Source organism: Entelurus aequoreus, linkage group LG11 (genome assembly GCF_033978785.1).
Source record: "Entelurus aequoreus isolate RoL-2023_Sb linkage group LG11, RoL_Eaeq_v1.1, whole genome shotgun sequence".
Classification (NCBI taxonomy): Eukaryota; Metazoa; Chordata; class Actinopteri; order Syngnathiformes; family Syngnathidae; genus Entelurus; species Entelurus aequoreus.
This window is the reverse complement of record NC_084741.1, coordinates 56,609,099-56,623,887: the sequence shown is the minus strand read 5'-3', so window position 1 is coordinate 56,623,887 and position 14,789 is coordinate 56,609,099. Positions and strand designations below refer to the sequence as shown.

General features: G+C 36.3%; 1 protein-coding gene across 1 annotated transcript in view; it reads left to right on the top strand.

The window, feature by feature from the left end:
- The window catches only part of LOC133659663 (plectin-like), a 269,882-nt gene that overhangs the window by 186,174 nt on the left and 68,919 nt on the right, over nucleotides 1-14,789 (top strand). The window contains exons 17-31 of the mRNA XM_062062246.1: nucleotides 196-357; nucleotides 469-573; nucleotides 698-793; nucleotides 2,981-3,106; nucleotides 3,193-3,345; nucleotides 3,430-3,584; nucleotides 3,695-3,821; nucleotides 5,989-6,172; nucleotides 8,338-8,495; nucleotides 10,344-10,522; nucleotides 10,617-10,755; nucleotides 12,568-12,924; nucleotides 12,997-13,080; nucleotides 13,411-13,515; nucleotides 13,627-13,725. Coding sequence (XP_061918230.1) covers nucleotides 196-357; nucleotides 469-573; nucleotides 698-793; nucleotides 2,981-3,106; nucleotides 3,193-3,345; nucleotides 3,430-3,584; nucleotides 3,695-3,821; nucleotides 5,989-6,172; nucleotides 8,338-8,495; nucleotides 10,344-10,522; nucleotides 10,617-10,755; nucleotides 12,568-12,924; nucleotides 12,997-13,080; nucleotides 13,411-13,515; nucleotides 13,627-13,725 — 2,229 coding nt within the window. The remainder of the gene's footprint in view (nucleotides 1-195; nucleotides 358-468; nucleotides 574-697; nucleotides 794-2,980; nucleotides 3,107-3,192; nucleotides 3,346-3,429; nucleotides 3,585-3,694; nucleotides 3,822-5,988; nucleotides 6,173-8,337; nucleotides 8,496-10,343; nucleotides 10,523-10,616; nucleotides 10,756-12,567; nucleotides 12,925-12,996; nucleotides 13,081-13,410; nucleotides 13,516-13,626; nucleotides 13,726-14,789) is intronic.

Genomic DNA, 14,789 nt, shown 5'->3' with positions numbered 1-14,789 from the left:
AGAGGCATTCAAAACTTTGTGCAAGCTCACGCCGAAATAAATTAACCTTATGATTTGACGCTGTAACAACATTTATAAGTCAAAAAAGACGAAATTCATCATAGGTCCCCTCCAAATGTACACCACTTGTTGTAAGACTTTAACGACTGTCAATAAAATTGTTTAAATAAACAGATTTTTATACTTCACCCACAGAACTCTTCAAAGTCCCGCATGAGAAACTTGGATTCGCTGCATGCATTTGTCAGTGCGGCCACCAAGGAGCTCATGTGGTTGAATGACAAAGAGGAGGAGGAAGTCAACTTTGACTGGAGCGATAGGAACAGCAACATGACCGCCAAGAAAGACAACTACTCGGTGCGTATCAAAAGTACAACTTAACCTTCTGTGTGCTCTTAAGGTTGTTCTGAGATGTGTATTCATTTTGTTGCAATATGTGTTTACTTTATATTTGTCTTCTGTTTTTAGGCTCTCATGCGTGAGTTGGAGCAGAGAGAGAAAAAAGTCAACAATATCCAGACTACAGGAGACAAACTTGTCAAGAATGGCCATCCTGGCAAGAAGACAGTGGAGGTGATTCTAAAAAGAATCATCATTTTGGACAGAAAATAAGGATGTCTGCTAAAATGCACTTTTAAATGTTTTCCTTTTTACGTTTCCGAACATGCAATGACCTTGTCTGTCTGTTCCCCAACAGGCATTCACGGGTGCCCTGCAGACTCAGTGGAGCTGGATCCTCCAGCTGTGCTGCTGTATTGAGGCTCATCTTAAAGAGAACACAGCTTACTATCAGGTATTAATAATAATAATAATAATTAGCTTTATTGTCTCCGAGTAGAAATTTGTCTTGGACATCAAGAGACAGCGTTTTACATACATACATACATACATACATACATACAGTTCCTCTGATAATACAGTGACGACAGCGAACAGTGTGCAGGTATATCATTTAGTTATGAGATCACACATTACACTCCCACCGTCTTGCACACTTCCTGTATTGCCCTATCCCAATATTGCACTCCTTATTCTGCATCCGGTTATTACAGTAGTTTTCTGTTGTTAAGTGCTTTGATTGCCAGTGGTAAAAAGGAACATCTATAATCAGTTGATTTTGTATTTTGCTGTCCTGTACCGTTTACCATATTGACCATCGTACAGTAATAGAATAGAATAGAATGCCTTTTATTGTCACTATACACAGGTACAATGAGATTAAAAGCAACTCCAGTATCAGTGCGACATAAGAAACATACGAAGGAAAGAAAATAAATAGTGCAAAAGGAGGTAAGGTGCACAGTCCAGTCCTGAGAACGAATGTTCTGAATGTGTTGTTTACATATTACATATTATACTATATACAGTACATATATACAGAAGCATTCAGACTGTGGGTGGAAAGTAAAAATTGCACACAGCGAGGTGCTAAACTATAAAAACAGTGCCTATTTAGAGTTCACCGTGGTTATGGCTTTAGGGAAAAAACTGTTCTTGAGTCTGTTGTAATGCATAGTATTTTAAATTGTATGTGAATGCTTATGTATGCTGTTGGGGATAAAGTGCATGATAATGTTGTTACATCACAGCATATTTGACTGAGCATGCTGGCACATGCATTGTTAGTCAAATGCAGTTTTATTATTTATCAAAGTCATTATAGGATACTGTATTATATTTACACTTAAAATTATTCAAACCCCATTGTTAATTATAATAGTGATGATTTTGTTTATTTTGAACAAACTTAATAAAATCACAATAAGGGATTCAACATGCCCATAAAGTCGTTTCACTTAAACATGTGTTCAAAGGGAAATTTGAGATTTCCCTGTAACTGATTCATTTTAGGAGGGTGCGTGTCTTGCCAGAACACCGGCTCGAATTTGAGAGCAAGCTGCAACAAACGCAGCGCAAAGCGCTCTTAAGATACTAATCCTCACGACCATGGCGTAAAATATAAGTTTATTCCATGTGTTATTATCACTGGAGACGGAAAGGAATAGCCAAGCATGCTACACACACAGGACCACACAAGAAGCCAATCGCTCAATCTTTAATGTAAAATAGGGTTGATCGATCCAGATGTTGTAACTATGTATACTTAGTATACTATTAGTATATAAACCATACATATATATACAGTGATTATGTCTATTTTTCATTTTCTTGTTCTTATTATTACAAAATCTTTTTTTTATTTTTTATTGTTTATAAAGTCAGGCAAGGAAGGCTTTAAGAGCAAAACCCTAATGATTTAAAAGGGAGTCAATAGTTTTTGCCTGTATATAGTTATTGTGCACTAGTCACGTTATTTTCTTAAAAACACCACATATGTAATACATCATCTGATTTCCAACAGCACTATCAAATTGTAAATTTAACAAGATAAGCGTTATAAAAATGTATTATTGTGTTTACTTTAGTTACTTGTTATCAAACATTTTTTAGTTCTATAATCTATTATCAAAGTATTGAATGGGGACCCAAAATCGGATCGATCTGAGGCAAAAAACGTTGATCAGGATTATCCCTATAGGAACTAAAATTATAGTGTATAGTAAATACATTTGTAGATTATTAAATAATGGAATACAAATACAGGATTAAATACGGACAGAGACTATTTGAGTAAATACAGAATACTATAGTGTTTACATTCACTTTCAACGCTAGTTTAAAAAGATAGTGAGCATTTATATTATTTTAATAATAAATATGAGTGTCGCTGTTTAACAAACCTCAAATAAAATGTTAATGTGCATGAAAATAACAACAAAGCAATGTGATAAAGTGTCACAGTCATTAGGACAATATTTCTGTATGCTTTTTTTAAGAGCGTATTATTGAAAAGGTCAGATTAGTTGTATTCCATTACTGTTAAATTACATTTTTGATGTTTTGTGTATATTGGAAAATTGTAACAAGCCACCAAGACACAAAAAATAGTCAATACCAATCTTTGTCTTCTATCTCATAGTTCTTTGCTGACGTAAAAGAAGCTCAGGACAAGCTGAAGAAATTGCAAGAGACCATGAACAAGAAATACAGTTGCGATCGCTCCACCACAGCCACACGCCTTGAGGACCTACTGCAAGACGCTGTGGTGAGCGATGAAGGCTGACATATATCTGAATGTGCGGTCTTTTCCTATGCACATAGTTGTGATCTGGTCAACTTCTGTGTCAACAGGAGGAGAAAGAACAGCTAAACGAATTCAAAACTCACGTGAACGGCCTCAACAAGAGAGCTCGCTCCATTATCCAGCTGAAACCACGCAACCCCACAACGTCCATCAAAGGAAAACTCCCCATTCAAGCCGTCTGTGACTTCAGACAACAAGAGGTTGGATCGCTTTGCAATATGTAAAATGACAGATTTGAACCTGCAAAGATGGACTGCATGGCTAAATGATGGATCCGTTCGCAGATTACCGTTCATAAAGGAGACGAGTACGCGCTCCTCAACAATTCCCAGCCATTCCAATGGAAGGTGTTGAGTCACACCGGACAGGAGGCACTTGTGCCTTCTATTTGCTTCTTGGTACCACCCGTCAACAAGGACGCCATGGACAGTGTGTCCGGGTGAGAAACAGAAACCAAATGCTCACAGAGAAGATTCATGATTTCCTTCAATCTTTTAAATCTTGTAGTGGTAATGTAATGAATATTTGTCCCGCCTCTCCGACTGCCAGGCTGGATACAGGTCACCAGAAGATGGTGTCCACGTGGCAGATGTTGTACATCAACATGAAGAGTCTGCTCTCTTGGCAATACCTGATGAGGGACTTTTCGCAGATTCGCACCTGGAACATCACAACGGTATGTCTTGATACATTTCTTGATAGTATCTGGACACCTGCTAGATGATCTGTATTTATTTTTTGTATTTTGTTACAACTTAGAGAAAATGTCCACTTGCTGTGTACAGTAGCACATATATTTTGCTATTGTTTGCAAACAATTGACATAGAAGACATGCAGATAAATCAAGTCTTTACAAATTAAGTAACTTATAAAATTAGTGCCATCAAAAAATTATTTTTTAAATTCAGATTACCGTATTTTTCGGAGTATAAGTCGCACCGGAGTATAAGTCGCACCTGCCGAAAATGCATAATAAAGAAGGAAAAAAACATATATAAGTCGCACTGGAGCCCGGCCAAACTATGAAAAAAACTGCGACTTATAGCCCGAAAAATACGGCAAATTTTCGAGTTTTCATTCATTGCGATTAATCACAATAAAATACTTTCTTGCCTAATTTAAATTAGCGATAAAAAAGAACCATTATTTTGACACACATTAAAACATACTGTCAAAATGTCATACATGAGATTTTTTACATATTTTATTTGAATGCACATCATTTATTTCATAAAAAACTTGTTATCTAAAGTACCCTCGGGGCGCCTTTTGAAATTAAATTTGCCACAAATCACACCAGTCAGAGTCTCCTCACTTATTTTTACACTAGTGTATTTTTTTTTATTTTTAATCTTTTTGTGATTAAATGTTAATGTATTTGACAACTATTTTATGAATACAAACTCTTTTGAGAAATAGCATATTGAAGCACAAAAGCAAGACAAATAAATGCTGGTACCGTTGCTATAAATTATTTAACCCTTATTGCAAATTTTTTTTAAAAATCCAAATGTACAAAATTCCAACAGATAGAGCAAGTTTAAGAATATCATATTTTTCGGCTTATAAAGCGAAATTTAAAATATTTTAAATTTCTAAAAAATCGACAGTGCGCCTTATAAACCGGTGTGCCTAATGTACGTATCAATACTGGTTGTGCTTATTGACCTCAAAGTAATTTTATTTGGTACATGCTGTAATCATAAGTGTGACCAGTAGATGGCAGTCACTCATATGAGATACGTGTCGACTGCAGGACTGCGCCTGTTCAATTGTCATCAGTGGATTATCCATATATGGTACAGGTTTACCCAAAGTGCTTTGCGGAGTCCACCATTTAAGTCAGACGATGTTGTCAATAAAAATTATAATATGAACCCTTTAATGCACCTTATAATTTGGTGCGCCTTTTGTATGAACATAGACCGGAAAAGACCCGTTCATCTGCTGTGCGCCTTATAATCCGGTGTGTCCTATGTTCCGAAAAATGTGTTAAAGTCTTCATATTGTTCTTGTTTTGTTGGTTTATTGCATAAATAAATAAGATGTACAATAAGTAGTAGTGTCCCGATACAACATTTATACTTACGATGCGATACGGAAATTGCAACGTTGAGTATTGGCAGATACCAATGTCAATCTGATACAATATCAGCACAGATTAAACCTACTCGTATTATTTATTTTGCAGTCTGGGTCTCTGCAGGTTTCAACAAGTCAAATGTAAGACTTTTTAAGATTGTTATAAATACAATTGAAGCCCCTTTTTACATGCATACTGGCAATGAAGCACAACCACATGAAGATGAATCATTTAAGTACATGCCCCAGTACAGTAAGATAATTTTGACATGGACTTTGCACACTGGCTTCGGTTTCTGCTGGATAGAATTTCTGGAGCGGACATCGGAATGGATTGCTTCTATCAGACGCTAATATGCTGATCCATCCATCTATCCATTTTCTACAGCTTGTTCCTTTCCATGCTGATAAATTTTGTTTTATATAAAGTATACACATTGTTTTTGGTTGATTACAGACCAATATCAATATCGGTTTCAGACACCCCTCACAATAAAGGATGAAACATTTTTAGTGCAAGTGTATTTTATAGATTTGTATGCATTTAAGTTTGTTTTTAAATTGTAGCTCCATATCCTGTATTAATCAATCAATTTACGACTACCAGAAAAATTAGATTACATTACATTATGAAGATTTTTTTAAATTAATCAATGTCTGATAGTGTCAGTCAAAACAATGTTGTACTGTCTTCTTAAAGATACTGTTGAACTGTCTCATGTCAGTGAGTTTTTTCATGTATCATATCTATCCTTTCCAGTTAAAATCAATGAAACCAGATGAATATCGACAAATGATGAGGAACCTGGAAATCCACTACCAAGACTACATGCGTGACAGCAAGGACTCTCAGCTCTTCGGACCTGACGACCGCGTGCAAGTGGAGGACGACTACACCAAATCCACCCAGCACTTTGACAGCCTACTTCGCTCCTTGGAGGAAGGTAAAATCTCTCAAATATCAATCCTGGACGAACAGGACATATTTTAAAGGCAGGAGTGATATGGTGACAAACATACATCAGACTGTATATGTTATTTTGTTAATTGATATTTCAGGACGAAAAGTTGTTGGGATCCGAGGTGAGTGAATGTAAAGTCGAGCTAATATGTGCACACGCTTCCGACCATTAGAGCAGGAGTGAGATTGTTATTTTTAAGTAGATATAGGTGATGACTGCATGGTGTTTTTTTTTTCGCTAGAAAGTATGCACAAACTACTTAGTAACTTACCGGTCGATTAATAGTGTGTATTGAATATGCTTTGTAAAGCAACATAATCTAATGGAATATACTTCAAGTCTTGTATCAAATATAATAACACATTTTTGTTATTTAAAATTGGTATCTCAATAGATTATGATGAGTGTACAGTTGTACCTAATCCGTCTTTCCCACAGATTGGTGTGGCGAGGTGTGTGGTTGGGGGGGTGGCCAGGGCAGTGTCAATATGACATCATCATATAATTTGCATAAATGGCGATGAAGCATTGGTTTTCTTTAAAAAGGCTAAAATGCATACATATATTTTCAAAAAAATGTTGCTATTAGTCACTGGTGTTAACAAAAATGTTTTTCTTACATTATAATATTATGCTCTATTTTTCAATTGTTGCTGGCTTTTTTACAACTACAATGTAACACAAGCCTGGTTTATTGACATGTATTACTCTGCCCTCCCTGAATGTAGGAAGTTAGTTTACCAAATATTTAAACAGTCTTTTAAATTAGCAATGAGAAAAACAACTTAAGGATTTAATTGATAGTCTCCACAATGAAGTTACAGTAAACTTGACAGGCTAACGAAAATTAGCGGAGCAAACTTGTACAAACGCTTATCAAGTGAGATGTTAACGGAACAAAATTGGCATACAACAGCATGTGTGTTTCTGCTTACTGGCTTACAAAAGTATTCACTAAACTCTGTAGAAACGAATACTTTGTACTCCTCAATAAGTCTCCTGCTCCTGCCTCACGCACGCCACTGTGTGTGCGTGCTGACTAACTGTGGAAGCCTGTTGCAAAAATGTCAAACCCCTTAATTTCAAAACAAATAACGTAGTCGAAGTTTTGTGGAACATGATTGCAGGAGATGGAAGAAGCACATATATCACCTGGAAGGTGAAATGTTACTTACTGTATTGCAAAATCTTAAGAAATATATATATGTGTATATATATATATATATATATATATATATATATATATATATATATATATATATATATATATATATATAAAAAAAAATATATATATATATATATATATATATATATATATATATATATATATATATATATATATATATATATATATATATATATATATACATGTGTATATATATATATGTATATATATATATATGTATATATATATATATATATATATATATATATATATATATATATATATATATATATGTATGTATATATATATATATATATATATATATATGTATATATATATATATATATATATATATATATATATATATATATATATATATATATATATATATATATATATATATATATATATATATATATATATATAGGTATATATGTATATATATATATATATATGTACATACAGTACAGGCCAAAAGTTTGGACACACCTTCTCATTCAATGCATTTTCTTTATTTTCATGACTATTAACATTGTAGATTGTCACTGAAGGCATCAAAACTATGAATGAACACACGTGGAGTTATGTACTTAACCAAAAGAGGTGAAATAACTGAAAACATGTTTTATATTCTAGTTTCTTCAAAATAGCCACCCTTTGCTCTGATTACTGCTTTGCTCGCTCTTGGCATTCTCTCGATGACCTTCAAGAGGTAGTCACCTGAAATGGTTTTCCAACAGTCTTGAAGGAGTTGGCTCATCGAGAGAGTACAAGTACATTTACGACACATTAATATATGGGAAACACTGCTAATGGTGTGGCCGAGTGATGTATCAGCTATGTACAGTATATAATGCATGGGCTATTGTGCTGACTGTACTGCAAAATTTATAAAAGTCTGTCCTTATTGTCAATCAACTATTACGACTGAATAAATGACAGTGTAATGTATTCTCCCATTTGTAAAAACTCTGTATCCTAGGTCAACAAAATGAATCTCTGTGTAAGAACTACATCACTGAGCTCAAAGACCTGCGTCTGCGAATTGAAGACTATGAGGCCCAGACTGTGGCTCGCATCCGCAAACCCATGGAAAAGGAACCTCTGAAAGAATGTGTTCAGAAGACAGTTGGCCAGAAGGTAATACTCACTTCATGTATCATGTAGATAATAATATGGTAGTTTTATAGTATTCTTGTGTGCATAACAGCAGGTATTTATCTGCTAAAAATGAAGCATCTCCAAACTATCAAATCATCAATATTGATAACCCAAGTAGACCAATTGTGGTAAAAAATAATGTCTTTGCGATACTGTCTGATAATGATTTACCGTACTTTCCGGACTGTAGAGCGCACTGGTATATTCAATTTTAGAATTTTTTCCAAAAAACGTTTTCAATATATTATCAGCAACGGACTAAGTCGCAGATATATACGTTGTGAAAATAGTTTTTTACTCAGAAATATTTTGTAAATATTTATTTACTTACCTTATATGTTTCCAAACGGTGCCTTTCACGCAGCAGTAAAACAGCAGATCAAACAAAACAGAAGTCATCATCATGGATCCACTGGCTGCGGAAGCTCACTCTCCAATCAGCTAAACAGATTCAATAACTCCACGGTGATGTTTTGGCGAATTTACTGACGAATTTGTGAAACTGAAACAATACAAAAAGAATGCAGTTGTAAGTTAATAATACAAACACAGACACTCATAAATATGCTAGAAAATGTCACATAAAACTGTTTGGTTTTTAGCTTCTTATTTGTCCCGCGTCTATACTCGTTTTTATACACTTTACAAGAAATACATGGGAGGCAAACTCCATAGCTTGTTAGCTTGTATGCACTAGCTTTCTGAGACACTTATTTTGTTAGCGCAGGCAGAATAGAGCAGCACTTTTATTGTTAAGACAGGAACTTTTTTTTAGACTTATGACAGCAGGTGTTTGACATGAGAGAGAGTGTTGAAATAAAAAGTGTTTATTGCATTAACCTCTTAAGGCCCAAGCTGTTTGTTTACATGCTTTTTTTATTTCTCTTTGCTATTTGTGCTTATTGGACCCTAATTAGACTAACAACTAAAAATCATCTTTTTATATGATGTACTTAGTCCATAAGTACACAAACGTGTACTTCATGTGTAGTGACATGCTATTTTTTATTTTTGCACTTTTTTTTCCAAATTCCATTGTATGTTATACTCTTCTGACACCACCAGATAGCAGTATAAGTGTCCATATGTCGGCATAAGACCCCAATTCAGTAGTGTACACAATTTTGGAAATAAGAGCTAATAGGTGCTGTCCACGCATGTGGCCACTAAGGCCTTTTAATGCCGTTCATTTTCTTTTCCCTTCATGCTGAGCTCGCAGCAGCCAGCGTCATTTCACAAGATGCTCTGGTGCCGTAAATCTCTATTAAGTGACGAAAGTGGCGTCATAGTGAAGATTGATGATCGGTCATTTTTAGATCTTTTTTTTTTTTTTGTGCCTTTCGATCAACTGACACACCCTCCGCGATCGACCTTTATAATAATAATAATAATGGATTAGACATTCACCCTGAAGCACCTGCAGTGAGCGAACTCACCTGAAAGATGGCACCATAGCAAAAACAATAACACACCTTTTCAATGCATCTGCTTGTGTTTAGTGAAAACTATTTGTTGAACAAAATAGCGAAGAAAAATGCATAAATTAGCCGCACCGTTTTATAAACAGCGGGGTTTAAAGCGTAGGAAAAAAGCAGAAACTTATAGTCCGACATTTACGGTACTTGTTAAGTAAAACCTCTGCCTTGTTTGTAATGAATACTTAGGCCCACTACGCTACTGTATTTCAATGTTGGTCATTATGGTGGTTCTTGTTAAGGTTTTAAGTGTTTTCTGAGGTGGTACTTGGTGACCAAAGTTTGAGAACCACTGCTTTAGTGCATATACTTGTATACGTCTATTCACTAATACAATATATCTATTTTACAGAAAGTACAAGTCGAGGTTGATGGCCTCAAGATGGACCTTCAGAAGATGTCAGCGAGAGCACAGGAGATCTTAAAATCCTCTCAGAATTTTGCTTCTTCTCCTGTGCTGCGTTCTGAGCTTGACCTCACCGTGCAGAAGATGGATCACACGCACACGCTCTCCTCCGTTTATCTGGAGAAGTAAGACCCCCGTTGCCCGTGTCTACAGAGGATGAGGAGGAATGCCTCAGTTCTTGTAGTGTGCGCTCAACTGATTTATTGTCTCTCACACCAGGCTGAAGACTCTGGAAATGGTCATCCGGAACACTCAGGGTGCAGAGGGGGTCCTTAAGCAGTATGAGGATTGCCTGCGTGAAGTCCACACTGTGCCGGGTGACGCCCAGGCAGTGGAGACATACCGTGCAGAGCTTAAGGTAATCTGTGTATGAAAAGACGTCTAATTAAAGATAATAGAGTACATGTTGGAGACGGAATAAGGGGAACTGTGTGGGTGTGTCTGTTGGGTTGAGGAGGTCTCAAGGAGAATACACACACCTGTGAGTGAGGACAGAGGAGAAGACAGGTTTGGGTGCCATGTTCTTTGTTTACCACTTTTTTGACTTCTTATTTCCTGACTTATTAAATCAACTTGAAAAGCACTCTGCTGCTAGGATCTATGTAAAGTGTGTAATTCAAATCCAATTTCTATCCCTCCAGTGAACATTAAAAAGGGAAAGGAGCAGCAACGGTATATACAGTAATTAGCAGTTCAATTACTTTTTGTTATTAATAGTTATTGTTCAATCAATCAATCAACCAAAGTTTATTTATATAGCCCTAAATCACAAGTGTCTCAAAGGGCTGCACAAGCCACAACGACATCCTCGGCTCAGATCACACATCAGGGCAACAAAAAACTCAACCCAATGGGATACAATGAGAAACTTTGAGACCAGTGCGATGGACGTCGAGTGGAGCTAGTTAATAGTGTGAGAGTCCAGTCCATAGTGGGGCCAGCAGGGGATCATCTTGAGTGGAGACAAGTCAGCAGCGCAGAGACGTCCCCAACTGATGAACAGATGAGTGGTCCACCCCGGGTCCTGACTTTGAACAGCTAGCGCTTCATCTGTGGTCACCTAATAACCTCTCCACGCAGGAGAGGGGGGCAGAGCAGAAAAGAGACGGCAGATCAACTGGTCTAAAAGGGGGGTCTATTTAAAGGCTAGAGTATACAAATTAGTTTTAAGATGGGACTTAAATGCTTAAATGCATCTCTAACTGTTACCGGTAGGGCATTCCAGAGTACTGGAGCCCGAATAGAAAACGCTCTATAGCCCGCAGACATTTTTGGGGCTCTGGGAATCACTAATTGTTATTAAGATGACGTGCAGTGTTTACTAGTTTACATTGATTCTTATTAACTATTATTATTCTTATTATCTGTTATTATAAAACCTAGGTTTTATAATAATAGTTCATGAGAATCATTGTAATCTACAAATTTGAAATCCACAGTGACTGTTTTCCTTTAATTAATGCAGTTGCTCGGCCAACACAGACAGCAGAGGAGAACTGTAAATGAGGAAAGCATGTAAAGTCACAAATGCCATATTATCGTGCAAATGAGATTCATAAGGTGTGTTTAGTAAAAGGACATTGTATGGAAAATAAATTGAGAGAGAGTAGTATTCCGCCAAGCCCTACCTCAATAGTAAAAAAGTCCTCAATCCGGGCAGTGATCAGGCCAAAAATGTAATCAAGTTTCCTGAATGTTTAATGAAAATGTGCACATAACTTTTTTCAAGGGATCAATAAATAGATAGATAGTAGTGGAATGAAGTAATTAGAGTGAAGCGTCTTGTCATTTATCCACTGTCTGTGTCTCTATACACACACATAAGTTGAAGCTTGTAACATAAACGTAAGGTAACATAGTAGAAATTGTCTTAATTAGGCCCAAAATGTAAAGACGTGTTCCTTTTATTATTTCTGACATTATCTAAAGGTTTAATAAGAAATCCGCCCATAACCTTTTGATTTATTTTTCTAACTGACAGACAAATCAACGACAAGGGTTACATAACCTCCTGGCGGAGGTAAAAAGCAATATAGCTGGTGCCTCCATAATGTAATAGTAGTAAAAACAATGAAGTAAGGCTTAGCTAGTTTAGCGTAATATTTATAAAACTTTTATTTTGTGATCCCTGATTTCGTCCTCATTCTCTATTCTTGCTCCAATTGTGCAGAAAATGAGAACAGAGGCCGAGGCGGAACAGTCCGCGTTTGATTCCCTTGAAGAAGAACTCAAGAAAGCCACTGCTGTGAGTGACAAGATGAGTCACGTGCACAGTGAGCGGGATGCGGAGCTGGACCACTACCACCAGCTCCATTCCAGCATTCAGGACCGCTGGAAGGCCATGTTCGCGCAGATTGACCTTCGCCAGAGAGAGCTAGAGCAGCTCGGCCGCCAGCTGGGTTATTACCGGGAGAGTTACGATTGGCTCATCACTTGGATAGCAGACGCCAAGCAAAGACAAGAAAGGATCCAGACTGTGCCCATCACTGACTGCAAGACTCTGAAAGAGCAACTGGCACTGGAGAAGGTCAGAGACACATTTTGACGTTACCAGTAAATACGCAATGCATTGACTTTTATCTTGCTTATCCCAAAACAGAAATTACTGGAAGAGATTGAGAAAAACAAAAGCAAAGTTGATGAGTGCCAGAAATACGCCAAAGCATATATCCACATAATCAAGGTGAGCATAGACCACTCGACTGCAATACAACTAGTGTAAATAAAAATAACATTAACAATCGTGTTTGATTCCTTTTAGCAAGCTGCAATGACAATGAATAAGTGATTTGCAGAGAATATTTATAGTTATTACATAACAGAATATTACAACAGTCAAAGTATGGCCACTACGAGCAGGAAAAGGATGGATTAAAATACATCAGAAGATTCTAGTATCTTCTTTCTGGAATCAATGCTACATCAGTCGTGTGAATGCTCGTCTCTTAGGCATTGCAGAATGTCTATTAATTTGCATAATTACTATACTGCATATTTCCTTCTCTCCCAATAGGACTCTGAACTCCAGTTGGTTGCCTACAGAGCACAAGTGGAGCCCCTGGCTTCCCCTTTGAAGAAAACCAAACTAGATTCTACATCTGATAACATCATTCAGGAGGTGTGAATCTTCAAATCCCTATTTTACTGAGCTACTCACACAATATTGAATACATTACAGGACAACATAAAGAAGATTTTCTTGCTGACAATATTCTAATTTTCACACCAGTATGTAACACTGAGGACCCGCTACAGTGAGCTGATGACTCTGACTAGTCAGTACATCAAGTTCATCACTGATGCACAGCAACGCCTGGAGAATGAGGAGGTGCGTGACTTATGGCTGGGGTTCCCAAACAAACTAAAGTCTAACAATAACCTAACCAACAAACTAATGAACACTCAACCAACACATACCGCACTTCATATACATTTTTACTGTACATACAATGTTCACAGTCACAGGAGCTATCTCTCTTCAGACAAACACACACACACATTCTCAACAAACAATCAGTGATATATAAAATAAAAGTAGCAGCCCTGTTGTTGATATGTATTTTTAAAAGGGTGTTAAATTCACCTGGGTAAGTGTTTATAGTACAGTATGTAGCTTCTTGTGTTTACAGTGTCAAACTGCAACCTCCTGGATTGCTTTATTTTCTTTGTTTCTGTATCCCGTTGCAGATTTATGGTAAGGGGTTCTTTCTTTCACTGCAGGTTTTATTTCCTTTCCTATACCTCTGGTACTTTTCAAAACTGTGCCTCTTTTTTATTATCTTAGTTTCCCAAACCAACACTCTCTCACCGTTTTTTCTAACCCTAATGGTTTCTGTGTTTGTTATCTTCTCTTAACTGCTTGCCAGTGGTTTGCCATGATGTTTGGTTGAGCTTTTCTGAGCATTAAAAAGGTAAATTGTTTTGTGGTGAAGGTTCTCTCACATGCAGTATGGGTGCAATTTGGTTTCCTTTCATTGTTTAGCTTTAGAGCTTTATTTTTTTCTTTAATTTCGAAATCTTTGGTGACTGCAAAATATAAATGTAAAAAACGTACTCGGGTGAAAACTCTTGTAAACGAGCACTAGAACTCATTAACATGTCAAATAATTCTCACGCTCATGTTTGAGCAAACTTTACATTTACTAATTTCCTTTTCAATAGTTTACTAACAAAACTATGGCCTTTTCTGGGTATTTGATCCATAACTTTGCTCATCTTTCATGGTTCATTCAATTGTGGTGTATAGTGTGTTGAAGAACCCGACTTTAAAAAGAAAATTGTTAAGGATTTTATAGAAAAACACATTGAAATACTATTTTAATGATCTGAATAAATAGAGATATTTATTTTGTGAAAGACGTTTAATTAAAAAAATATATTTATATATAATTT